Raw genomic sequence first — 27,674 nt, forward strand, 5'->3', positions numbered from 1 at the left:
AGCTAGGTGGGACAGTAAGCTGGGAGAACAGAGAGTCTGCAAAGGATATAGATAGACTGAGTGAGTGGGCAGTAAGGTGGCAGATGGAGTATAATGTAGGGAAATGTGAGGTTATTCACTTTGGTACTCGTGCAAGAAACACAGAAAGCTAGCATGCAGGTACAGCAAGCAATAAGGAAGGCAAATGGCATGTTGGCCTTTATTGCAAGGGGGTTGCAGTATAAGAGTAAGGAAGTCTTGCTACAATTGTACAGGGCCTTGGTGAGACCACACCTGGAGTACTGTGCACAGTTCTGGTCTCCATATCTAAGGAAGGATATACTTGCCTTGGAGGCGGTGCAGCGAAGGTTCACTAGATTGATTCCTGGGATGAGAGGGCTGTCCTATGATGAGAGATTGTGTAGAATGGGCCGTTACTCTCTGGAGTTTAGAAGAATGAGAGGTGATCTCATTGAAACATACAAGATTCGGAGGGGGATTGACAGGGTAGATGCTGAGAGGTTGTTTCCCCTGGCTGGAGTGTCTAGAACTAGGGGGCATAGTCTCAGGATAAGGGGTCGGCCATTTAAGGCTGAGATGAGGAGGAATTTCTTCACTCAGAGGGTTGTGAATCTTTGGAATTCTCTGCCCCAGAGGGGCAGAGTCTTTGAGTATATTCAAGGCTGAGATAGATAGATTTTTGGACTCTAGGGGAATCAAGGGATATGGAGATCGGGTAGGAAGGTGGAGTTGAGGTTGATGATCAGCCATGATCTTATTGAATGGCAGAGCAGGCTCAAGGGGCCATATGGCCTACTCCTGCTCATACTTCTTATGTTCTTGAATACAACTGAGTGGTTTGCTCGGCCATTTCAGAGGGCAGTTAAGAGTCAACCACATTGTTGTGGGTCTGGAGTCACATATAGGCCAGACTGGGTAATGACGGCAGATTTCCTTCCCTAAAGGGCATTAGTGAACCAGATGGTGACCATGAAACTGTAAAAACTACGTCAAAACCCATCACTGATACCAGCTTTTTATTCCAGATATAGCGGACCTGATTGGAGCGAGGCAGCACCGGAGGCTAAATAAAAGCGGCAGCGAGGCTCGAGAGGCCCCATGGCGGACCTGATTGGAGCGAGGCAGCACCAGAGGTAAATGAAAGCGGCAGCGAGGCTCGAGAGGCCCCATAGCAGACCTGATTGGAGCGAGGCAGCACCGGACGTAAATAAAAGCGGCAGCGAGGCTCGAGAGGCCCCATGGCGGACCTGATTGGAGCGAGGCAGCACCGGGTGGTAAATAAAAACGGCAGCGAGGCTCGAGAGGCCCCATCGCGGACCTGATTGGAGCGAGGCAGCACCGGAGGTAAATAAAAGCGGCAGCGAGGCTCGAGAGGCCCCATGGCGGACCTGATTGGAGCGAGGCAGCACCGGAGATAAATAAAAGCGGCAGCGAGGCTCGAGAGGCCCCATGGCGGACCTGATTGGAGTGAGGCAGCACCGGAGGTAAATAAAAGCGGCAGCGAGGCTCGAGAGGCCCCATGGCGGACCTGATTGGAGCGAGGCAGCAGCGGAAGTAAATTTAAACGGCGGCGAGGCTCGAGAGGCATACCAGTCTCCGAGCTCAGAGGGAGGGAAGTAAAAAGTAATCGAAGTGTGACGTCACCAGGAAGCAGGTAAGTGATTGGTTGGAATTTCTCTCTTTTTAAACTTTAACTCTGTGGTTTATAGTTTTTAAGCTCTCTGTGGTGTAGCGGGGACTGTTGGTAAACCAGGCCCCTTACGTATATCATTTAACTGTAGTGTAATTGGTGGGATTGATTTGATTTAATATAATTTCAATTAATTAAAGGGTAAGTCATGGCAGGAGAGCTCGGCCTCGTGGCATGCTCCTCCTGCGCCACGTGGGAACTCAGGGACACTTCCTGTGTCCCTGACAACCATGTGTGAGGGAAGTGTATCCAGCTGCAGCTACTGGCAGACCGCATTGCGGCACTGGAGCTGCGATTGGATACATACTGGACCATTCGCGATGCTGAGGAATTCGTGGATAACACGTTTGAGCAGTTGGTCACACCGCAGGCAAAGGTTGCACAGGCAGAAAGGGAAGGGGTGACCAACAGACAGAGTAGTAGGCGCAGGCAGGTAGTGCAGGGGTCCCCTGTGGACATCCCCCTCTCAAACAGATATATCGCTTTGGATACTGTTGGGGGGGATGGCTTTTCAGAGGAAGGCAGCAGCAGCCAACTTCCTGGCACCAGGGGTGGCTCTGCTGCACAGGACGGGAGGAAAAAGAGCGGGAGAGCTATAGTAATAGGGGATGCTTTTGTAAGGGGAATAGATAGGCGTTTCTGCGGCCGCAAACGAGACTCCAGGATGGTGTGTTGCCTCCCTGGTGCAACGGTCAAGGATGTCTCAGAGCGGCTGCAGAACATTTTGGAAGGGGAGGGTGAACAGCCAGTTGTCGTGGTGCATATAGGCACTAACGATATAGGTAAAAAGTGGGATGAGGTCCTAAAAGCTGAATATAGGGAGTTAGGAGGTAAATTAAAAAATAGGACCTCAAAGGTAGTAATCTCAGGATTGCTACCAGTGCCACGTGCTAGTCAGAGTAGAAATAGAAGGATATTTCAGATGAATACGTGGCTAGAGGAATGGTGCAGGGGGGAGGGATTCAAATTCCTGGGACAATGGAAACGGTTTTGGGGGAGGTGGGACCAGTTCAAACCGGACGGTTTGCACCTGGGCAGGGCTGGAACCGATGTCCTAGGGGGAGTGTTTGCTAGTGCTCTGGGGGAGGGTTTAAACTAAAATGGCAGGGGGTTGGGAACCTGAACAGGGGGACAGAGGAAAGGGAAACAAGGATAAAAGCAAAAGATAGGAAGGAGAAAAACAAAAGTGGCAGTCAGAGAAATCAACAGTTTAAATGAAACATGGCCACAGTAAATAATAATTCTAATAGGTCAAAGAGCGTTAAAAAAACAAGCCTGAAGACTTTGTGCCTCAATGCAAGGAGCATTCGGAATAAGGGGGATGAATTAGCTGCACAAATAGAGGTAAACGAATATGATTTGGTTGGGATTACAGAAACATGGCTCCAGGGTGACCAAGGCTGGGAACTCAACATCCAGGGGTATTCAATATTCAGGAAAGATAGGCAAATAGGAAAAGGAGGTGGGGTAGCATTACTGGTTAAAGAAGGGATTAACACAATTGTAAGGAAGGATATTAGCTCTGATGATGTGGAATCTGTATGGGTAGAACTGAGAAATACCAAGGGGCACAAAACGTTAGTGGGAGTGGAAAATAGACCTCCAAACAGTAATGCGGAGGTTGGGGATTGCATTAAAAGGGAAATTAGAGAAGCGTGCAATAAGGGCACAGCAGTCATCATGGGTGACTTTAATCTACATATAGATTGGGCTAACCAAATTAGTAACAATGCTGTGGAGGACGAATTCCTGGAGTGTTTGCGGGATGGTTTCCTGGACCAATATGTCGAGGAACCAACCAGAGATCAGGCCTTCTTAGACTGGGTATTATGTAATGAGAAAGGATTAATTAGCAATCTTGTTGTACAAGGCCCCTTGGGTCGGAGCAATCATAATATGATAGAATTCTTCATTAAGATGGAGAATGAAGTAGTTGACTCAGAGACTAGGGTCCTGAATTTAAATAAAGGAAACTATGATGGTCTGAGGCGCGAGTTGGGTAGCATTGATTGGGGAATGTCACTCAAAGGGTTGACGGTGGATAGGCAATGGCAAGCATTCAAAGACTGCATGGATGAACTACAGAAATTGTTCATCCCAGTTTGGCATAAAAATAAAACAAAAAAGGTGACTCAACCGTGACTAACAAGGGAAATTAGGGATAGCATAAGATCCAAGGAGAGGATATGTAAATTGGTCAGAAAAAACAGTAAACCTGAGGATTGGGAGCAGTTTAGGATTCAACAAAGGGATTAATTTAGAAGGGGAAAATAGAATATGAGAGTAAGCTATCAGGGAACATAAAAACTGACTGTAAAAGCTTCTATAGATATGTGGAGAGAAAGATTGGTGAAGTCAAACGTAGGTCCCTTGCAGTCAGAATCAGGGGAATTTATAATGGGGAACAAAGAAATGGCAGACCAATTAAATACATATTTTGGTTCTGTCTTCACAAAGGAGGACACAAATAACCTCCCAGAGATGTCGGGGAACATAGGGTCTGATGAAGGGGAGGAACTGAAAGAAATCAGTATTTGTATGGAAATGGTGTTAAGGAAATTGATGGGACTGAAGGCCGATAAATCCCCAGGGCCTGATAATCTACATCCTAGGGTACTTAAGGAAGTGGCCCTAGAAATAGTAGATGCATTGCTGATCATCTTCCAACATTCGATGGAATCTGGAACAGTACCCAAGGATTGGAGGGTAGCTAATGTTACCCCACCATTCAAAAAAGGTGGTAGGGAGAAAACAGGGAATTACAGACCGGTAAGCCTGACATCGGTAGTGGGGAAAATGCTAGAGTCCATTATAAAGGATGTAATAGCTGAGCACTTGGAAAACAGTGACGGGATCGGACAAAGTCAACATGGATTTACAAAAGGTAAATCGTGCTTGACTAACCTACTGGAATTTTTTGAGGATGTAACTGGTAAAATAGATAAGGGAGAACCACTGGATGTGGTATATTTGGACTTTCAGAAGGCTTTCAATAAGGTCCCGCATAAGAGGTTAGCATGTAAAGTTAAGGCACATGGGTTTGGGGGCAAGGTATTGACTTGGATAGAAAACTGGTTGGCAGACAGAAAGCAAAGAGTTGGAATAAATGGATCTTTTTCCGAGTGGCAGGCAGTGGCTAGTGGGGTACCGCAGGGATCGGTCCTTCAACCCCAGCTATTCACAATATATATTAATGATCTAGACAAGGGAACTAGATGTAATATCTCCAAATCTGCAGACGACACAAAGCTGGGTGGGCGTGTGTCCTGTGAGGAGGATGCCGAGAAACTCCAGGATGATTTGGAGAGGTTGGGTGATTGGGCAGAAGCATGGCAGATGCAATATAACGTGGATAAATGTGAGGTTATCCACTTTGGTAGCAAAAACAGGAAGGCAGATTATTATCTGAATGGCAATAGATTGGGCGAAGGGGAAGTGCAACGAGACCTGGGTGTCCTTGTGCACCAGTCGCTGAAGGTAAGCATGCAGGTGCAGCAGGCGGTTAAGAAGGCAAATGGTATGTTGGCCTTCGTAGCGAGAGGGTTTGAGTACAGGAACAAGGATGTCTTGCTGCAGTTGTACAGGGCCTTGGTGAGACCACATCTTGAGTATTGTGTGCAGTTATGGTCGCCTTATCTGAGGAAGGATTTTCTTGCCATGGAAGGAGTTCAGTGAAGATTCACCAGGCTGATACCTGGGATGGCAGGAATGACGTATGAGGAGAGATTGGGTCGATTGGGCTTGTACTCGCTGGAGTTTAGAAGAATGATAGGGGATCTCATTGAAACTTATAAAATTCTGACAGGACTGGACAGACTCGATGCAGGAAGGATGTTCCCGATGGTCGGGGAGTCCAGAACCAGGGGTCACAGTCTAAAGATAAAGGGTATGCCATTTAGGACAGAAATGAGGAGGAATTTCTTCACCCAGAGAGTGGTGAACCTATGGAATTCTCTACCACAGAAGGCAGTAGAGGCCAATTCATTAAATATATTCAAGAAGGAGTTAGATATATTTCTTAAGGCTAAAGGGATCAAGGGGTATGGGGGGAAAGCAGGGACCGGGTACTGAATTTGGATGATCAGCCATGATCACACTGAATGGTGGAGCAGGCTCGAGGGGCCGAATGGCCTACTCCTGCTCCTATCTTCTATGTTTCTATATTTACTTGAATTTAAATTCTCCAGCTGCGTGGTGAGATCATTACTCCAGGCCTCTGGATTACTAGTCCAGTAACATAACCACTATGCTACTGTACCCTATTAAGCCTCATACCAAGCTCCCCATCATTGATTCTAGTACCCAGTCAATTCGGTTCGCTTCACGTGACATTAAGAAGTGGCTGAATACACTGGACATAGCAAAGTCTATGGGCTCTACAACATCCAGTCTATAGTGCTGAAGACCTCTGTACCAGGGCCAACTACTGCCCTAGCCAAGCCGTTCAAGTACAACTATGACACTGGCATCAACCCCACAATGTGGTAGGTTGTCCAGGAATGTCCTATCCACAAAAAATGAGGATAAATCTAACTGAGCCAATTACTGCCCCAGAAGCCTTGACACAATCATCAGTAAAGTGATGGAAGGAGTCATCAATAGTGCCATCAAGCAACAGCTATTTGCCAATAACCTGCTCACCGATACTCAGTTAATTTTCCACCAGAACCACTCTGATCCTGACCTCATCAAATCCTTGATCCAGGCATGGAAACAAGAACAGAATGTCAGAGGGCCGAGGCAAGACATCAAGTCAGCATTCAACCTGAAATCAATGGGGGACAAAGGAAAACCTTCCAATGGCTGGAGTCATAACAGACATAAAGGAAGACATTTATGGTTGTTGTATGCCAGTCATTGCAACCCTTGGACATTGCTGCTGGAGTTCATCAGGATAGCATTCTTGAACCAACCATCTTCAGCTGCTTCATCAATGACCTTCTGTTATACAGTAAGGAGTCGGGTTCTTTTCTTTAACTATTCCAGTGTTCAGCTCCATTCACAACTCATCCGATAATGATGCAGCCCATGCCAGCCGACAGCAGGGCATGGATAATGTCCAGACTCAGGTTGACAAGTAGCAGGTAACTTTCATGCCACCTAAGTGCCAGGTATTGACAATCTTGAACAAGAGAAAGCACAGGAACATCCCCTTGGTATTCAACGCCACCACAACCTCTATCAACAACATCCTGGGGGTCACTATTGACCAGTAGCACAACTGGACCAGCGTGGTTACAAGAGCATGACAGACATTGGGTACACTTCATCGAGTGGCTCACCTCCTGACCCCTCTCCAAGTTGAATTGCAAGAGAATAGCAAGCAGGATCTCAAAGGTAGCAATCTTAGGATTACTCCCAGTGCCACGTGCTAGCGAGAGCAGAAATAGGAGAATAGACCAGATGAATGGGTGGTTGGAGAGATCGTGTCGGAGGGAGGGATTTAAATTCCTGAGGCATTGGGAATGATTCTGGGGAAGTTGGGACCTGTACAAGCTGGACGGGTTACACCTCGGCAGAACCGGGACCAATATCCTCGCAGTGGGGTTTGCTACTGCTGTTGGGAAGGATTTAAACTAGTTTGTCAGGGGGATGGGAACCTAAGTGTGGGCTCAGAACAGAGAGAAACAAAGCTGGAAGTGCAAGTTAGAAAAGTAGTCAGCAAAACTAGTAGGGAGCAGAAACAAAGGCCAACAGTAAAGAGGGTCAAAGTGCAGAAAAATATCAAACAGGCAAAGTTGAAGACACTTTATCTAAATGCATGTAGCATTCGCAACAAACATAGAAGATAGGATAGGAGCAGGAGGAGGCCATTCGGCCCTTCGAGCCTGCTCCGCCATCCAATGTGATCATGGCTGATCATCCAAATTCAGTACCCTGTCCCTGCCTTTTCCCCATATCCCTTGATCCCTTTACCCTCAAGAAATATATCCAACTCTTTCTTGAATAAAAAAAATAGATATTCCACTGAGAAGAAAAGGGTGTAAAAGAAAAGACAGCCATCCGTGGCTAAGTAAAGAAATTAAGGGTAGTATTCGACTAAAAACAAGGGCATATAAGGTAGCCAAATCTAGTGGGAGGATAGAGGATTGGGAAAACTTTAAAAGACAGCAAAAAATAACAAAAAGATTGATTAAGAAAGGGAAGATAGATTATGAAAGTAAATTAGCAAAAAATATAAAAACAGATAGTAAGAGTTTTTATAGTTATATAAAAAGAGAAAGGGTGGCTAAAGTAAATGTTGGTCCCTTAGAGGATGAGACCAGGAAATTAATGGTGGGAAATATGGAGATGGCAAAAACACTGAATGAATATTTTGTATCGGTCTTTACAGTAGAAGACACTAAGAATATCCCAACACTGGATAAACAGGGGGCTATAGGGGGGAGGAGCTAAACACGATCAAAATCACTAAGGAAGTGGTACTCGGTAAAATAATGGGACTCGAGGCGGATAAATCACCTGGACCTGATGGCTTACATCCTAGGGTCTTGAGGGAAGTGGCGGTAGGGATTGTGGATACATTGGTAATAATTTTCCAAAACTCCCTGGACTCGGCAATGGTCCCGGCAGACTGGAAAACTGCTAATGTAACACCCTTATTTAAAAAGGGCAGTAGACAGAAGGCTGGAAACTATAGACCGGTTAGCCTAACATCTGTGGTAGGTAAAATTTTGGAGTCCATTATTAAGGAGACAGTAACAGGACATTTGGATAATCATCATTTAATAGGACAAAGTCAGCATGGTTTTATGAAGGGGAAGTGATGTTTGACAAATTTGCTGGAGTTCTTTGAGCAAGTAACATATAGGGTGGATAAAGGGGAACCAGTGGACGTAGTGTATTTAGACTTCCAAAAGACATTTGACAAGGTGCCACACAAAAGATTATTGCTTAAGATAAAAAATCACGGGATTGGGGGTAATATTCTGGCATGGATAGAGGATTGGCTATCTAACAGAAGGCAGGGAGTTGGGATAAATGGTTCATTCTCAGACTGGCAATCAGTAACTAGTGGTGTTCCGCAGGGGTCAGTGCTGAAGGTAAGCATGCAGGTGCAGCAGACGGTTAAGAAGGCAATGGTATGTTGGTCTTCATAGCGAGAGGGTTCGAGTACAGGAGCAAGGATGTCTTGCTGCAGTTGTACAGGGCCTTGGTGAGACCACACCTTTGGTATTGTGTGCCGTTCTGGTCGCCTTATTTGAGGAAGGATGTTCTTGCCATGGAGGGAGTGCAGCGAAGATTCACCAGACTGATACCTGGGATGGCAGGATTGACGTATGAAGAGAGATTGAATCGATTAGGCTTATATTCGCTAGAGTTTAGAAGAATGAGAGGGGATCTCATTGAAACTTATAAAATTCTAACAGGACTAGACAGACTAGATGCAGGAAGGATGTTCCTGATGGCGGGGGAGTCCAGAACCAGGGGTCACAGTCTAAGGATAAGGGGTAAGCCATTTAGGACTGAGATGAAGAGGAATTTCTTCACCCAGAGAGTGCTGAACCTGTGGAATTCTCTACCACAGAAGGCAGTTGAGGCCAACTTATTAAATATATTCAAGAAGGAGTTAAGATATATTTCTTAAGGCTAAAGGGATCAAGGGATATGGAGAGAAAGCAGGGACAGGGTACTGAATTTCGATGATCAGCCATGATCTCATTAAATCGTGGAACAGGCTCGATGGGCTGAATGGCCTACTCCTACTCCTATCTTCTATGTTTCTATCCACTCTATCTGGGCCCTTCATAATTTTATACACCTCAATCAAGTCTCCCCTCAGCCTTCTCTGTTCTAAAGAGAAGATTTGATAGAGGTGTTCAAAATCATGAGGGGTTTAGAAAGAGTAAATAGAGAGAAACTGTTCCCATCGATGGAAGGGTCGAGAACCAGAGGACACAGATTTAAGGTGATTGGCGGAAGATCCAAAGGGCCGAATGGCCTACTCCTGCTCCTATCTTCTATGTCTATGAGACATGAGGGAAAACTTTTATATGCAGCGAGTGGTTATACATAGATACATAGAAGATAGGAGCAGGAGTAGGCCATTCGGCCCTTCGTGCCTGCTCCGCCATTTAATGAGATCATGGCTGATCCTTTAATTCAGTATCCCGTCCCCGCCTTCTCTCCGTAACCCTTAACCCCTTTTGCCCGTAGAAATATATCTAATTCCCTCTTAAATATATTTAATGAGCTGGCGTACACTGCCCTCTGTGGCAATGAGTTCCACAGGTTCACCACTCTCTGAGTGAAGAAATTCCCCCTCATCTCTGTCCTAAATGGTTTAGCCCTTATCCTTAAATTATGTCCTCTAGTTCTGTTCTCACCCGCCAAGGGAAACATTCCTTCTGCATCCAGTCTGTCTAGACCTGTCAGAATTTTATACACTTCTATGAGGTCCCCTCTCAATCTTCTAAACTCCAGTGTGTACATCCCTAAACTACATAGTCTCTCCTCATAGGTCATTCCCGCCATTCCTGGTATCAGCCTGGTGAATCGCCGCTGCACCCCCTCCATGGCAAGAACATCCTTCCTCAGATGAGGCGACCAAAACTGTACACAGTACTCGAGGTGTGGTCTCACCAGTGCCCTGTACAGCTGCAGCAAGGTATCCCTGTTCCTGTATTCTAACCCTTTTGCTATGAAGGCCAGCATACCGTTTGCCTTCTTGACCGCCTGTTGCACCTGCATGCTCGCCTTCAGTGACTGGTGTACAAGAACACCCAGGTCTCTCTGTACTTCCCCCTCTCCCAATCTATTGCCATTTAAATAATAATTTGCCCTCCCGTTCCTGCACCCAAGGTGGATAACTTCGCACTTGTCCACATTATAGTGCATCTGCCATTTATCCGCCCAATCGCCCAGTCTGTCCAAATCGCTCTGGAGCTTCCTGGTCTCTTCCTCTGAGCCCACCCCCCCTCCTAGTTTAGTGTCGTCTGCAAATTTGGAAATGCTGCATCCGACTCCCTGATCCAGGTCATTAATGTAAATTGTGAACAGCTGGGGGCCCAGGACAGATCCCTGTGGTACCCCACTTGTTACTGCCTGCCATTCAGAAAATGAGCCGTTTATTCCAACTCTCTGTTTTCTATCTGACAGCCAGTTCCCTATCCACGCCAAAACTTTCCCCTTTATCCCATGAGCCTCAATTTTCCATGCTAATCTTTTATGTGGGACCTTATCGAAGGCCTTTTGGAAGTCCAGGTACACCACATCTACTGGCTCTCCCCCATCTATTCTACCAGTTACTCCCTCAAAAAATTCCAATAGATTAGTCAAGCACGATTTACCCTTTGTAAATCCATGTTGACTCTGTCCTATCCTGTCCCCATTTGCTAAGTGCTCCGCTATTTCATCCTTAATGATGGACTCCAGCATTTTGCCCACAACTGATGTAAGGCTTACAGGTCTGTAATTACCTGCTTTTTCCCTACCCCCCTTTTTGAATAGTGGGGTAACGTTAGCTACCCTCCAATCCATCGGCACTGTTCCCGAGTCTAATGAATTCTGAAAAATCATCCTTAGTGCATCCGCTATCTCTAGGGCCACCTCCTTCAGTACCCTAGGATGCATGTTATCAGGCCCTGGGGATTTGTCCACCTTCAATCCCTTTAGCTTCCTTAACACCATATCCTTAGAGATATTGATTTGCGTCAGTTCCTCCTTTGCCAATGTCCCTATTTTTCCCGATATCCCAGGGAGGTTTTTTGTGTCTTCCTTCGTAAAGACTGACCCAAAGTATGCATTTAGTTGATCTGCCATTTCCTTATTTCCCATTATATATTCCCCCGTATCTGACTGCAATGGACCAACTTTGGTTTTCACCAGTCTTTTCCTTTTGATATATTTATAAAAGCTTTTGGAGTTAGTTTTTATATTTTCCGCCAGCTTGTTTTCGTAAGCTATTTTGCCCCTCTTGATCATGCCCTTTGCCCTCCTTTGCTCTATCTTAAACTGTTCCCAATCTTCCGCTCTGGCGCTTTTTTTGGCTATTTTATACGCCCTATCTTTGGATTTTATGCTGTCTCTAATTTCCCCTGTTATCCACGGTTGAGTCACCTTTTTAGATTTCCTTTTATGCCAGATTGGTATAAACAATTTTTGCAATTTTGTCATTCTATCTTTAAATGTTTGCCATTGTTTATCTACCTCCAGTCCTCCCAGGAACGTTGTCCAATCAGACCTACTCAGTTCCCGTCTCATGGCATCATAATTCCCCTTGTTTAAATTCAGGACCTTAGTCTCTGAGTCAATTTCTTCGCTCTCCATTTCGAGTGAGAAATCGATCATGTTATGATCGCTCTGACCCAAGGGTCCCCGTACAACAAGATTACTGATTAGTCCCTTCTCATTGCACAGTACCCAGTCCAATATAGCCTGTTCCCGAGTTGGTTCCTCGACATATTGATCCAGATAACCATCCCTTAAACACTCAAGGAATTCCTCCTCCTCATTATTTTTACTGATTAGGCTAGTCCAATCTATATGTAAGTTAAAGTCACCTATGATGACAGCTGTGCTCTTATTGCACGCTTCTCTAATTTCCCTCGTGATGCCCTCCCTAACCTCTATTTTACTATTTGGAGGCCTATATACCACTCCTATTAATGTTTTTCGCCCCTCGCTATTTCTTAGCTCCACCCATATAGATTCTGTATTAACTGAGTTAATATCCTTCTTTTCAATTGCATTTATCCCCTCTTTTACTAGCAATGCTACCCCTCCTCCCTTTCTTTTTTGTCGATCCTTCCTAAATACTGAATACCCCTGTATGTTAAGCTCCCAGCCCTGCTCACCCTGCAACCATGTTTCCGTAATCCCAATTAGATCATAATTATTAACCTCTATTTCCACAGCTAATTCATCTACCTTGTTCCTGATGCTTCTCGCATTAAGGTATAAAACCCTCAGGCTTTTTTTATGCTCACATTTTTTATGAATTAGTTTGGCCCTTTGTTTTTTGTTCCTCACCCTTTTACCATTTATTTCTGTCTGCCTTTCACTTTCCTCTATTTCACTACATAGGTTTCTAGCCCCCTGCCATACTAGTTTAAATGCTCCCGAACTGCTTTATCAAAAATTACCCCGAGAACATCAGTTCCATCTCTGCACAGGTGTAGACCGTCCCTTTTGTATAGGTCACACCTACCACAAAACTGGTTCCAATGCCTCAAAAATTTAAAACCCTCCCTCTTACACCACTGCTCAAGCCACGTATTTAGCCTAACTATCCTGTTCTCTGTACTCTTACTAGCACGTGGCACTGGTAGTAATCCAGAGATTACTACCTTCGAGGTCCTACTTTTTAGCTTGGCTCCTAACTCCCTAAATTCTACTTGTAGGACCTCTTCCCTTTTTTAGCTATGATCTGGAATGCACTGCCTGAAAGGGTGGTGGAGGCAGATTCAATCATGGCTTTCAAAATGGAATTAGGTAAGTACCTGAAGGAAAAAAAAATTGCATGTTACGGGGAAAGGGCAGGAGATCAGGACTAGCTGAGGTGCTCTTGCAGAGAGCCAGCATGGGCTCAACGGGCCGAATGGCTTCCTACTGCGCTGTAACGATTCTATGATTCTATAACAACCGCAGCCTATCCAATCTTTCCTCATAGTTAAAATTCTCCAGTCCTGGCAACATTCTCGTAAATCTCATCTGTACCCGCTCGAGTGCAAGCACATAGAGTCATAGAGTTTTTCAGCACAGAAAGAGGCCCTTCGGCCCATCGTGTCTGCGCCGCCCATCCCTCCCTGTCCAGTCTAATCCCATTTTCCAGCATTTGGTCCATAGCCTTGTATGCAATGGCATTTCAAGTGCTCATCCAAATGCTTCTTGAATGTTGTGAGGGTTCCTGCCTCTACCACCCTTTCAGGCAGTGAGTTCCAGCTTCCAACCACCCTCTGGGTGAAAAAGTTCCTCCTCAAATCCCCCCTAAATCTCCTGCCCCTTACCCTGAATCTGTGCCCCCTTGTTATTGACCCCCCTACTAAGGGGAAAAGTTCCTCTTTATCTACCCTATCTATGCCCCTCATCATTTTGTACACCTCAATCAGGTCCCCCCTCAGCCTTCTTTGCTCCAAGGAAAACAACCCCAGCCTGTCCAGTCTCTCTTCATAGCTGAGGCGCTCCATCCCAGGTAACATCCTGGTGAATCTTCTCTGCACCCTCTCCAAAGCAATCACATCCTTCCTATAGTGAGGCGACCAGAACTGCACACAGTACTCCAGCTGTGGCCTCACCAGCGTTTTGTACAGCTCCATCATAACCTCCCTGCTCTTATATTCTATGCCTCTGCTAATGAAGGCAAGTATCCCATAAGCCTTTTTAACCACCTTATCTACCTGTTCCGCTGCCTTCAGGGAATTATGTACATGTACACCAAGGTCCCTCTGACCCTCTGTACTTCCTAGGGTCCTACCACTCATTGTGTATTCCCTTGCCTTATTTGTCCGTCCAAAATGCATCACCTCGCACTTTTCCGGGTTAAATTCCATTTGCCACTTTTCCGCCCATCTGACCAACCCGTTAATATTGTCCTGCAGCCTGAGGCTTTCCTCCTCGCAATTTACCACCCCACCAATTTTCGTGTCATCCGTGAACTTACTGATCATACCCTTTACATTCTCATCCAAATCATTAATGTAGATCACAAACAGCAAGGGACCCAGCACCGATCCCTGAGGTACCCCACTGGACACAGGCTTCCAGTCACAAAAGCAACCTTCGACCATCACCCTCTGCCTCCTGCCACTCAGCCAGTTTAGGATCCAACGCGCCAAGGCCCCCTGGATCCCATGGGCTCTTACCTTCTTGACCAGTCTCCTATGCGGGACCTTGTCAAAAGCTTTACTGAAGTCCATGTAAACCACATCCACAGCATTTCCCTCATCCACACACCTAGTCACCCCCTCGAAAAATTCAATCAGATTGGTCAGACATGGTTTACCCTTGACAAAGCCATGCTGACTATCCCCGATTAATCCTTGCCTCTCCAAGTGGAGACTAATTTTGTCCCTCAGAATTTTTTCCAATAATTTCCCTACCACAGATGTTAGGCTCACTGGCCTGTAATTCCCTGGTTTATCCCTGCTACCCTTCTTGAATAATGGTACTACATTAGCTGTTCTCCAGTCCTCTGGTACATCCCCTGTGGCCAGAGAGGTTCTGAAAATTTGTGTCAGAGCCCCTGCAATCTCCTCCTTTGCCTCACACAACAGCCTGGGATACATCTCGTCCGGGCCTGGGGATTTATCCACTTTTTGGCCTGCTAAAACCGCTAGTACCTCCTCCCTCTCGATGCTAATATGTTCAAGTATGTCACAGTCCCCTTGCCCGACTTCTATATCTACATCGTCTTTCTCCATAGTGAACACTGAGGCAAAAAATTCATTTAAAACCCCACCTACTTCATCTGGCTCTACACACAGCTTGCCACTTTGGTCCCTAATGGGCCCTACCCTTTCCCTGGTTATCCTCTTGCCCTTAATATACTTATAAAACATCTTAGGATTTTCCTTTATTTTGCTCGCCAGTGTTATTTCATGGCCCCTCCTCGCCCTCCTAATTTCCTTTTTAAGTATGCCCCTGCACCTCCTATACTCCTCTAGGGCTTCCACCGTCTTTTGTCTTTTGTAACTGCCAAAAGCCCCCCTTTTTTTCCTAATGCATTTTTGTATATCCTTTGTCATCCAAGGTTCCCTTTGCTTGTTGGTCCCACCCTTGACCTTTGCAGGAACATGTTGGTGTTGTACTCTCTCTATTTCCCTTCTGAAAGCCTCCCACTGTTTTGATGTGGATTTTCCTATAAGTAGCTGCTCCCAGTCCACTTTTGCCAGATCCTGTCTTATCTTATTAAAATCGGCCTTCCCCCAATTTAGAACCCTGATTTCCGGGCCGTCTTTGTCTTTTTCCATGACCACCTTAAATCTCACCGAATTGTGGTCACTATCGCCAAAATGCTCTCCTACAGACACTTCCACCACCTGCCCGGCTACATTCCCTAGAATTAGGTCCAGTACCGCCCCCTCTCTTGTAGGACTTTCTACATGTTGGCTCAAAAAGCTTTCCTGGATGCACTTTAAGAATTCTGCTCCCTCCAAGCCTTTCACCCTCTGACTATCCCAATTTATATCTTTCCTGTAATGTGGTAACCAGAACTGTACACAGTACTCCCTGACCGTGGCCTAACTAGTGTTTTATACAGTTCAAGCATAACCTCCCTGCTCTTATATTCTATGCCTTGGCTAATAAAGGAAAGTATCCCGTATGCCTTCTTCACCACCTTTTCTACCTGTCCTGCTACCTTCAGGGATCTGTGGACATGCCCTCCAAGGTATCCCTGTTTATCTACAGTTCTCAATATCCTACCATTTATTGTGTATTCACTTGCCTTGTTAGCTCTCCCCAAATGAGTTACCTCACAATTATCTGGATTGAATTCTATTTGCCACTTTTCTGCCCACCTGACCAGTCCACTGATATCTTCCTGCAGTCTGCAGCTTTCTTCCTCACTACAAACCATGCGGACAATTTTTGTATAATTAGCAAACTTCTTAATCATGCCCCCTACATTGAAATCTAAATCATTGATGTATACCACAAAAAGCAAGGGACCTAGAACTGAGCCCTGCGGAACCCCACTGGAAACAGCCTTCCAGTCAGAAAAATACCCGTCGACCATTACCCTTTGTTTCCTGCCACTGAGCCAATTTTGGATCAAACTTGCCACTTTCCCTTGGATCCCATGGGCTTTTACTTTTCTGACCAGTCTGCCATGTGGGACCGTATCAAAAGCCTTGTTAAAATCCATGTAGACTACATCAAACGCACTACCCTCATCAATCCTCCTCGTTGCCTCCTCAAAAAATTCAATCAAGTTAGTCAGGCACAAATAACAACAGAAAATGCTGGAAAAACTCAGGCGGCCAGGCAACATCCGTGGAGAGAAAAAAAAGAGTCAACGTTTCGGGTCAAACCCTCTGTCAAGACAGTCAGACACAACCTTCCCTTAACAAATCCATGCTGATTGTCCTTTATTAATCCGTGCCTTTCTAAATGACGATTGATCCTGTCCCTCAGAACTTTTTCCAACAATTTGCCCACCACTGAGGTTAGGCTGACTGGCCTGTAATTACTCGGTCTATCCCTTTCTCCCTTTTTAAACAACTATAAAACGTTAGCAATCGTCCAGCACCACACCTATAACCAGAGAGGATTGAAAAATGATGGTCCGAGCCTCTGCTATTTCCTCCCTTGCTTCCCTTAACAGCCTGGGATGCATTTCATCCAGACCTGGCAATTTATCTACTTTCAAAGGTGCTAAACCCCTTAATGCTTCCTCTCTCAATATGTTTATCTCATCTAATATTTCTCACTCCTCCTCCTTAACTGCAATGTCTGCATCGTCCCTCTCTTTTGTGAAGACAGACACAAAGGGGTCGATTTTAACTCAGGTGTGGGGAATTTAGTGATTCCGACACGATTCTAAATGGGTCTGTGAGACTGATGCAATTTTAACACAATTGGCCAATTGATTTCCAGTGTGTGGGAAGCCTTGGCAATTGAGTATTTCCAGTCAGAAAGTCGCAGAATATGATGTCATCATTGCTGCTGCTTCTAAGGTCCACAGCAAGCCTTGCTTCCTCTGCAGGCTCCCAAACTTCACCATTAAGATGGCACAGGAGCCTGCAGGAGCAACGGCCAGCGGGAGGGCCAGATCTGCCCCCAAATTTGAAGAGGCTTCACTCCAGGCATTACTGGATGGTGCTAGGGCCCACAGGGAGGTCCTGTTCCCTTCTTCAAGGAGGAAGAGGCCTCCCAGTCAGACCAAGGCTGTGTGGCTACAGGTGGCAGGTCAAGTCAACTCCTTGGGGCTCACACAAAGAATGTGGTTGCAGTGCAGGAAAAGAGAGCTCACAATAAAAGAGAACGAGCGAGGACAGGAGGAGGGCCACCATCAGTAGCCCACCTCAGCCCCTGGGAGGAGGCGATCCTGGAGATCGTAGGACTGGAGGATGAGGCGCAAGTGGGGGACGGACAGGCGGGTGCATCACAGCTAGCTGGTGACAGAATCGTTTTCCATCTCTCTCATTGACATTGCATGAGTCGCTGATAATGATTCTGAAGCTATAACAAATAGACCAATGATCATCTGCAATAAGCAATGTGCATGTAACCTTGACCTCACATCTCTAACTCTTTCCTTCACTCCCCCACAGGACCATCGAGAGCCTCCGTCCCCACTGTCCAGGAGGAAGAGCCTGAGTTTCCAGACTCCTCAGAGGAATCTGCAACCTCTGAGGGCGCAGCGTCAGCAGAATTCAGCGCACCCAGCACCAGCACAGACACTCACACCTCGATGGGACCTTCGGGACATAGAGTAGTGTTGTCACCTGGTGTATCACAGCTCACAAGCGAGCATCAGCAGTTTGTGGAGACAGGGACAGCAGTGGAGAGTGCTAGTCGGAGGGCACAGGACTCTGCCAGCTCGGCTCAGCTGCATGTCGACCCTCTGTCTCTGGGTCCATCCATAAGATCAGTGGGGCTGGAACTCCAGGAACAGATGCAGGAGTCTTTGGCAGGTTTTGTCTCCAGGGTCGATGTGAGTGTGGAGCGAATGGAGGAGTCCATAGCGACCATGAGCAGAGCCTTTGTGGAGTCATTGGCACATGAACGCATCACCATGGAAAGGATGGCAACCTCCATGGAGGAGATAAGTCGCCAGGGTATGGAAAACATGGTGAATGCTCATAATAGAATGACATCTCTTGAGGAGCGATGGGCATCTATTGAACACAGAAACCAGACCTTCATGGAAGTCCTTATGAGTAGGACTGCCAGTGCAGATACGGGGCCCCATGGCCCCCTGATGTGCAGCAAGGTGCTCTCAAGCCACTTCCAAGCGCTGGCCCCTTTCTAGCCTGTGCAGCTTCAGGTGGGTGAGCTGCAGCCTTGTGCTCCTGTTGCTGGTTCTGCTGGTGCCGCGGCTGGTGTTCGAGCTCATCTATTGCCCAGAAGGGAAGGAAATAAATGGCTCCCATGCTTCTGGTGTATGACTCCGTTGAGGAAGCGCTGAGTGAAGGTGGCGAGCGGGGTTTCCCAGGAGGTCACACTGGAGAAGTGTGTGAGGCTACAACCTTCCACAGGTGTGGCTAGGCCTGGTAAAAGTTGCCCCAGACCTGAGACAACAAAGTCCTGCCACCTGCAAATGATGACTGATCAAATATCCTCTTTAATGTTGGACCTGCAGCTGATAGTCAACAAGCCAATAGTGTTCACGCCAGGTTTCACAGGCGTGATCACCACCAGGCGTGTTTTACGTGGGAAAAGGGTTAAACAGGCAAGAGCCTGTTAAAATGGGATTATAAAGGCCAGTCAGTGCTGTTTAAGGGCCCTAAAGACCAGTCCCGCCAGTTGCAGGCAGGACTGATTCGGGTCAATCAGACACACCTAGGTTGAAATGGCGTGGAGGCGGGAACCAGGCAGGGGGGGGTTCCGACCCCCAGGTTTTGCGATTTTAACCCCCCACACGCCTGAAAGCCTGCCTATCGGCTGCGTTAAAATCAAGCTCAAAGTATTCATTAAGAACCATACCCATATCTTCCGCCTCCACACACAAGCTTCCTTTTTGGTCCCTAATAGGCCGTACTCTTTCTTTAGTTATCCTATTACTCTTAATGTATTTATAAAACATCTTTGGGTTTTCGTTGAATTTACTGGCCAATATTTTTCATGCCCTCTCTTTGCTTTCCTAATTTCTGTTTTAATTTCACCCCTGCACTTCCTATAGCCCTCTAGGATTTCTGCAGTATTTAGCTCTCGGTATCTAACATGAGCTTCCCTTTTTTGCCTTATCCTAATCTGTATGCCCCTCGTCATCCAGGGGGCTCTAAGTTTGAGAGTCCCACCCTTTTTCTTTGTGGGAACATACTTGCTCTGTACCCCCACTATCTCCTCCGTGAATGCCTTCCACTGCTCTGACACTGATTTACCTTCAAGTAGCTGTTTCCAGTCTACTTTTGCTAAATCACATCTCAGCTTAGTAAAATTGGCCTTTCCCCAATTGAGAACTTTTACACCTGGTCTATCTTTGTCCTTTTCCGCAACTACACTAAATCGAACTGAATTATGATCCCTACCACCAAAATACTCCCCCACTGATACCCCTTCCACCTGCCCAGCTTCATTCCCTAAAACTAGGTCCAGAACCGCTCCTCTCTTGTTGGGCTTGCTACGTACTGGCTAAAAAAGTTCTCCCGAATGCATTTTAAGAATTCTGCGTCCTCCATACCTTTCACAATGATTCTATCCCAGTTAATCATAGAATCAGAGAAAGTTACAGCACGGAAGGAGGCCATTTCGGCCCATCGTGTCTGCGCCGGCCAACAAAGAGCTATCCAGCCTAATCCCACTTCCCAGCTCTTGGTCCGTAGCCCTGCAGGTTACAGCATCCCAAGGGCACATCCAAGTACTGTTTAAAAGTGGTTAGGGTTCCTGCCTCTACCACCCTTTCAGGCAGTGAGTTCCAGACCCCCACAACCCTCTGGGTGAAGAAATTTCCCCTCACATCTCCTCTAAACCTTCCCCCAATTACTTTAAATCTGTGCCCCCTGGTTTTTGACCCCTCTGCTAAGGGAAATGGGTCCTTTCTATCCACTTTATCTAGGCCCCTCATAATTTTATACACCTCAGTTAAGTCCCCCTCAGCCTCCTCTGTTCCAAGGAAAACAGACCCAGCCTATCCAGTCTTTCCTCATAGCTAAGATTCTCTACTCCCAGCAACATCCTTGTAAATCTCCTCTGTACCCTCTCTAGTGTAATCACATCTTTCCTGTAATGTGGTGACCAGAACTGCACGCAGTACTCTAGCTGCGGCCTAACTAGTGTTTTATACAGGTGAAGCACAACCCCCCTGCTCTTGTATTCTATGCCACGGCTAATAAAGGCAAGCATTCCGTATGCCTTCTTAACCACCTTATCTACCTGGCCTGCTACCTTCAGGGATCTGTGGACATGCACTCCAAGGTCCCTTTGTTCCTCTACACTACTCAGTGTCCTACCATTTAATGTGTATTCCCTTTCCTTGTTAGCCCTCCCCAAATGCATTACCTCACACTTCTCCGGATTGAATTCCATTTGCCACTGTTCTGCCCACCTGACCAATTTATTGATATCTTCCTGCAGTCCTTCCTTCTTCAGTATCAACCACACAGCCGATTTTAGTATCATCTGCAAACTTCTTAATCCTACCCCCTACATTCAAGTCTAGATCATTGATATATACCACAAAAAGCAAGGGATCTAGTTAGGGTAGTTGAAATCCCCTACTATTACTGCCCTGTTGTTTTTGCACTTCTCAGAAATTTGCCTACATATATGCTCTTCTATCTCCCTCCAACTATTTGGGGGTCTATAGTACACTCCCAGCAGTGTACTTGCCCCTTTTTTGTTCTTCAGTTCAACACATATTGCCTCATTTGATGATCCTTCTAACATGTCATCCCTCCTCACAGCTGTAATTGTTTCTTCAACCAATATTGCTACCCCCCTCCTTCTTTATCCCCCTCTCTATCTCGTCTGAAAATACTGTAACCAGGAATTTTGAGCTGCCATTCCTGCCCATCTTTCAGCCATGTTTCAGTAATAGCTATATCATACTTCCACGTGTCTATCTGTGCCCTCAGCTCATCTGCCTTATTCACTGGACTCCTTGCATTGAAGTAAATACCATTAAGCATGGCCAAACCCCTTTGTTGTCTATTTTCTAGCCTTTGTTTCCTCTGCCTTCCAAACTCACTCACTAATTTACTGTCTTCCATTTCCAGTTTTGCATCTCTCTCCCTTCTGAATCTACGCTCCCGTTCCCCCATCAAGTTCGTTTAAATCCTCCCCAATAGCACTAGCAAACCTCCCAGTTTGATTTTGAATTGCTGAATATGTACAATCCAAGTACCTGTTGTCTGCTAATTCCCTTTGCCCCTGGGTTGCTGCATCTTCCCAGACTGCCATTGGGAGTTGTACCACAACTACTGATCACCATTAGCTGCTTTTCGGCCCTGTCTGCTCTGTCCAGAAGTTCCTCAATGAACTGCTGCAGGCGGACCTTGGCATTCGCCTCTCGGGCTGCTGTCTCTTGCAAGAACTGATCAATCTGTAACACTTCTCTGCAAAAAATCAACAGGGCAAAAAGAGAAAAGATTAAACCACAAAGGCAGACAATTCAGCTTGTTCAAAATTTCCTATGAGCATGCAAACAGTGACACGTGGGAGCATTGTTTACTTTTTTCCCCTTCTAACTGAACTTTAATTTTATGCAAATAATAAGAGTTGACAGGTTATCATTAGATGTTAAGTAAACGACTGTGTAGTTAGGATAGAGAGTAATTCAGAAATGGGAGGGATCAGACGGAAGAAACACAGGACAGACTGCATGTGAGTAAATGCACAGTGTGTGGCAAATAAGTTTGCTGAGTTGCAGGTACAAGTTGCCACATGGGATTAGAAACATAGGAAGAGGAGGTGACCAATCAGCCCCTCGAGCCTGTTCCACCATTCAATACGATCATGGCTTACCTCCATCTACCCGTCCAGAACTGAACACAGTACTCCAGGTGGAGTCTAACCACAGCTGTGGACAGCTGTAACATAACTTCCACCCCTTTACATTCCAGCCCTCTTGAGATAACATGCCATTAGCATTTTGAATTATTTTTTGTACCTGTCCACTAGCTTTGAGTGATTTCTGTACTTGGGCCCTGAATCTCTGTGTGTAGCCACAGTTCCCAGCTTCTCACCATTGAGAGAATACTCTAATCTCTGTGTGTAGCCACAGTTCCCAGCTTCTCACCATTGGGAGAATACTCTAATCTCTGTGTGTAGCCACAGTTCCCAGCTTCTCACCATTGGGAGAATACTCTAATCTCTGTGTGTAGCCACAGTTCCCAGCTTCTCACCATTGGGAGAATACTCTAATCTCTGTGTGTAGCCACAGTTCCCAGCTTCTCACCATTGAGAGAATACTCTAATCTCTGTGTGTAGCCACAGTTCCCAGCTTCTCACCATTGAGAGAATACTCTAATCTCTGTGTGTAGCCGCAGTTCCCAGCTTCTCACCATTGAGAGAATACTCTGATCTCTGTGCGTAGCCGCAGTTCCCAGCTTCTCACCATTGAGAGAATACTCTAATCTCTGTGTGTAGCCACAGTTCCCAGCTTCTCACCATTGAGAGAATACTCTAATCTCTGTGTAGCCGCAGTTCCCAGCTTCTCACCATTGAGAGAATACTCTAATCTCTGTGTGTAGCCGCAGTTCCCAGCTTCTCACCACTGAGAGAATACTCTAATCTCTGTGTGTAGCCGCAGTTCCCAGCTTCTCACCATTGACAGAATACTCTAATCTCTGTGTGTAGCCACAGTTCCCAGCTTCTCACCATTGAGAGAATACTCTAATCTCTGTGCGTAGCCACAGTTCCCAGCTTCTCACCATTGGGAGAATACTCTAATCTCTGTGTGTAGCCACAGTTCCCAGCTTCTCACCATTGAGAGAATACTCTAATCTCTGTGTGTAGCCACAGTTCCCAGCTTCTCACCATTGGGAGAATACTCTAATCTCTGTGTGTAGCCACAGTTCCCAGCTTCTCACCATTGGGAGGATACTCTGATCTTTCTTGGGTCCACAGTGGGTGAGCTCACACTTTACCACAATGAACTAAAGCTGCCACAGTTTTACCCACTCACAATCTATCAATGTCTCTTTGCAACTTTCTGCTCCCATCTACACGATTTACTGTGCTTCCTAACTTAGTGTCGTCAGCAAACTCGGATATACGGCTCTCGATTCTTTCATTCAACAACAACTACAACAACTTGTATTTAGATGGCGCATTTAATTTAGTAAACCGTCCCAAGGCGCTTCACAGGAGTACTATAAGACAAAAAATGACACCAAGTCACACAAGGGGAAATTAGGGTAGATGAGATAGGTTTCAAGGAGCGTCTTAAAGGAGGAAAGAGAGATAGAGAAGCGGAGAGGTTTAGGGAGAGAATTCCAGAGCTTAGGGCCCAGGCAGCTGAAGGCACGGCCGCCAATGGTTGAGCAATTAAAATGAGGGATACTCAAGTGGGCAGGGTTAGAGGAGTGCAGGTATCTCAGGGGGTTGTGGGGCTGGAGGGGATTACAGAGATAGGGAGGGGCGAGGCCACAGAGGGATTTGAGAACAAGGATGAGAATTTTGACGTCAAGCCATTGCTTAACCGGGAGCCAATGTAAGTGAGCGAGCACAGGGGTGATGGGCAGCCGAGTTTTGGATGACCTCAAGTTTACGTAGGGTAGAACGTTGGAGGCCAGCCAGGAGTGTGTTCCAACAGTCAATTCGAGAGGTTACAAAGGCAGGGGTGAGGGTTTCAGCAGCAGATGAGCTGAGGTGGGGCAGAGGGGGTCGATGTTACGGAGGTGGAAATAGGTGCTCTTAGTTCTGGCGCAGATCTATGGTCGGAAGCTAATTTCAGGGTCAAATATGACACCAAGGTTGCAAACAGTCTGGTTCAGCCTCAGACAGATGCCTGGGAGAGGAATGGAGTCAGTGGCTAGGGAACGGAGTTAGTGACGGGGGCCGAAGACAATTGCTTCGGTCTTCCCAATATTTAACTGGAGAAAATTTCAGCTCATCTGGTACTGGATGTCGGACAAGCAGTGTGACAATTTAGAGACAGGTGGAGGGGTCGGGGGAAGAGGTAGTGAGGGAGAGCTGGGTGTCATCAGCGTACATGTTGCTGTGTTTTCGCATGATGTAGCCGAGGGGTAGCATATAGATGAGAAATAGGAGAGGGCCAAGGATAGATCCTTGGGGAACACCAGAGGTAACAATGTGGGAGCAGGAAGAGAAGCCACTGTAGCTGATTCTCTGGCTATGAGTAGAGAGATAGGCGAGTGCAGTCCCACCCAGCTGGACGATGGCGTAGAGGCGTTGGAGAAGGATGGAGTGGTCAACCGTGTCAAAGGCTGCAGACAGGTCGAGAAGGACGAGGAGGGATAGTTTATCTTTGTCACAGTCACAAAGGATGTCATTTGTGACTTTGATGAGAGCCGTTTCAATGCTCTGGCAAGGGCGGAAACCTGATTCATTAGGTCCTGAGATTCTGACCCCTCGTTCTCCTCCCAGCATCCAGTCTGTCTAGCCCTGTCAGAATTTTATACGATTCAATGAGATCCCTCTCATTCTTCTAAACTCTAGTGAATACAGGCCTAGTCGACCCAATCTCTCCTCATACGACAGTCCTGCCATCCCAGGAATCAGTCTGGTGAACCTTCGCTGCACTCCCTCTATGGCAAGTCTATCCTTTCTTAGGTAAGGAGACCAAAACTGCACACAGTACTCCAGGTGTGGTCTCACCAAGGCCCTGTATAACTGTAGTAAGACATCCTTGCTCCTGTACTCAAATCCTCTTGCAATGAAGGCCAACATACCATTTGCCTTCCTAACTGCTTGCTGCACCTGCATGTTTGCTTTCAGTGACTGGTGTACAAGGACACCCAGGTCCCTTTGTACATCAGCATTTCCCAATCTATCACCATTTAAATAATACTCTGCCTTTCTGTTTTTCCTACCGAAGTGGATAACTTCACATTTATCCACGTTATACTGCATCTGCCATGTATTTGCCCACTCACTCAAATTGTCTAAATCGCCTTGAAGCCTCTTTGCATCCTCCTCACAACTCACAATCCCACCTAGTTATGTGTCGTCAGCAAACTTGGAAATATTACATTTGGTTCCCTCATCCAAATCATTGATATATATTGTGAATAGCTGGGGCCCAAACACTGATCCCCGCGGTACCCCACTAGTCACCACCTGCCACCCCGAAAAAGACCCATTTATTCCGACTCTCTGTTCCCTGCCCATTAACCAATTTTCAATCCATGCCAGTATATTACCCCCAATCCCATGTGCTTTAATTTTGCACACTAACCTCTTATGTGGGACTTTATCAAAGGCCTTCTGAAAATCCAAATACACCACATCCCCTGGTTCTCCCTTATCTATTCTACCAGTTACATCCTCAAAAAACTCCAGTAGGTTTGTCAAACACGATTTCCCTTTCATAAATCCATGTTGACTTTGTCTAATCTCCCGTTGATATTTTCTAAGTGTCCTGTTATCACATCCTTTATAATAGACTCTAGCATTTTCCCTACTACTGATGTTAGGCTAACCGGTCTGTAGTTCCCTGTTTTCTCTCTCCCTCCTTTTTTAAATAGTGGGGTTACATTTGCCACCCTCCAATCTGCAGGAACTGTTCCATAATCTATAGAATTTTGGAAGATGACAACCAATGTATCCACTGTTTCCATGGCTACCTCTTTTAGTACTCTGGGGTGCTGATTATCAGGCCCTGGGGATTTATTGGCTTTAATCCCATTAATTCCTCCAGCACTATTTTTTTACTAATACTAATTTCCTTTAATTCCTCCTTCTCACTAGACCCTTGGTTCCCTTGCGTTTCTGGGAAGTTATTTGTGTCCTCTTCTGTGAAGACAGAACCAAAGCATTTGTTTAATTGCTCTGCCATTTCCTTGTTCCCCATTATAAATTCTCCTGTTTCTGACTGTAAGGGACCTACATTTGTTTTCACTAATCTTTTTCTTTTTACATACTTGTAGAAACTTCCACAATCCGCTTTTATGTTCCTTGCAAGTTTACTCTCATACTCTATTTTTCCCCTCTTAATCAATCTCTTGGTCCTTTTTTTGCTGAACTCTAAACTGCTCCCAATCCTCGGGCTTGCTACTTTTTCTGCCAACTTTATATGACTCCTCTTTGGATCTAATACTATCCTTAATTTCTTTTGTTAGCCATGGTTGGGCCGCTTTTCCTTTTGTATTTTTGCGGCAGAAAGGAATGTATAACTGTTGCAATTCATGCATTCGTTCCTTAAATGTTAGCCATTGCCTATCCACCGTCATGTCTTTTAATGAAGCTCCCCAATCCATCATAGTCAACTCCCTCCTCATACCTTCGTAGTTTCCTTTGTTTAGATTTAGGACCCTAGTTTCAGATTGGACTTCTTCACTTTCCATTTTAATAAAGAATTCTATCATGTTATGGTCACTCTTCCCTAAAGGACCCCGCACAACAAGATTATTAATTAACCCCTTCTCATTGCACAATACCCAACCTAGGATAGCCTGCTCCCTAGTTGGCTCCTCAACGTACTGGTCTAAAAAAACATCTCGTATACACTCCAGAAATTCATCCTCCACAGTATTATTGCTAATTTGGTTTGACCAGTCTATATGTAGATTAAAGTCACCCATGATTACTGCAGTACTCTTGTTACATGCATCTCCAATTAAATACATATTTTGGTTCTGTCTTCACAAAGGAGGACACAAATAACCTCCCAGAGATGTCGGGGAACATAGGGTCTGATGAAGGGGAGGAACTGAAAGAAATCAGTATTTGTAGGGAAATGGTGTTAAGGAAATTGATGGGATTGAAGGCCGATAAATCCCCAGGGCCTGATAATCTACATCCTAGGGTACTTAAGGAAGCGGCCCTAGAAATAGTAGATGCATTGCTGATCATCTTCCAACATTCGATGGAATCTGGAACAGTACCCAAGGATTGGAGGGTAGCTAATGTTACCCCACTATTCAAAAAAGGTGGTAGGGAGAAAATAGGGAATTACAGACCGGTAAGCCTGACACTGGTAGTGGGAAAAATGCTAGAGTCCATTATAAAGGATGTAATAGCAGAGCACTTGGAAAACAGTGACAGGATCGGACAAAGTCAACATGGATTTACAAAAGGTAAATCGTGCTTGACTAATCTACTGGAATTTTTTGAGGATGTAACTGGGGCTGTAAGTGGACCTCCAGTCCATGGGGCTGTGGTGGAAAGGGTGGACAGCTTTAAGTTCCTAGGAGTCCACATCACGGAAGACCTCTCCTGGTCCCTCAATACCTCCTCTCTGGCGAAGAAGGCCCAG

At 45.9% G+C, this 27,674-nt stretch overlaps 1 protein-coding gene across 1 annotated transcript in view; it reads right to left on the reverse strand.

Annotated features, from left to right (window-relative positions):
- Positions 1 to 27,674, reverse strand: part of fbxo41 (F-box protein 41) — a 323,546-nt gene that overhangs the window by 247,082 nt on the left and 48,790 nt on the right. The window contains exon 4 of the mRNA XM_085976430.1: positions 21,639 to 21,849. Coding sequence (XP_085832556.1) covers positions 21,639 to 21,849 — 211 coding nt within the window. The remainder of the gene's footprint in view (positions 1 to 21,638; positions 21,850 to 27,674) is intronic.

This window comes from Somniosus microcephalus, chromosome 2 (genome assembly GCF_052327205.1).
Source record: "Somniosus microcephalus isolate GS21.2 chromosome 2, FLI_Smic_1.0, whole genome shotgun sequence".
Lineage (NCBI taxonomy): Eukaryota > Metazoa > Chordata > Chondrichthyes > Squaliformes > Somniosidae > Somniosus > Somniosus microcephalus.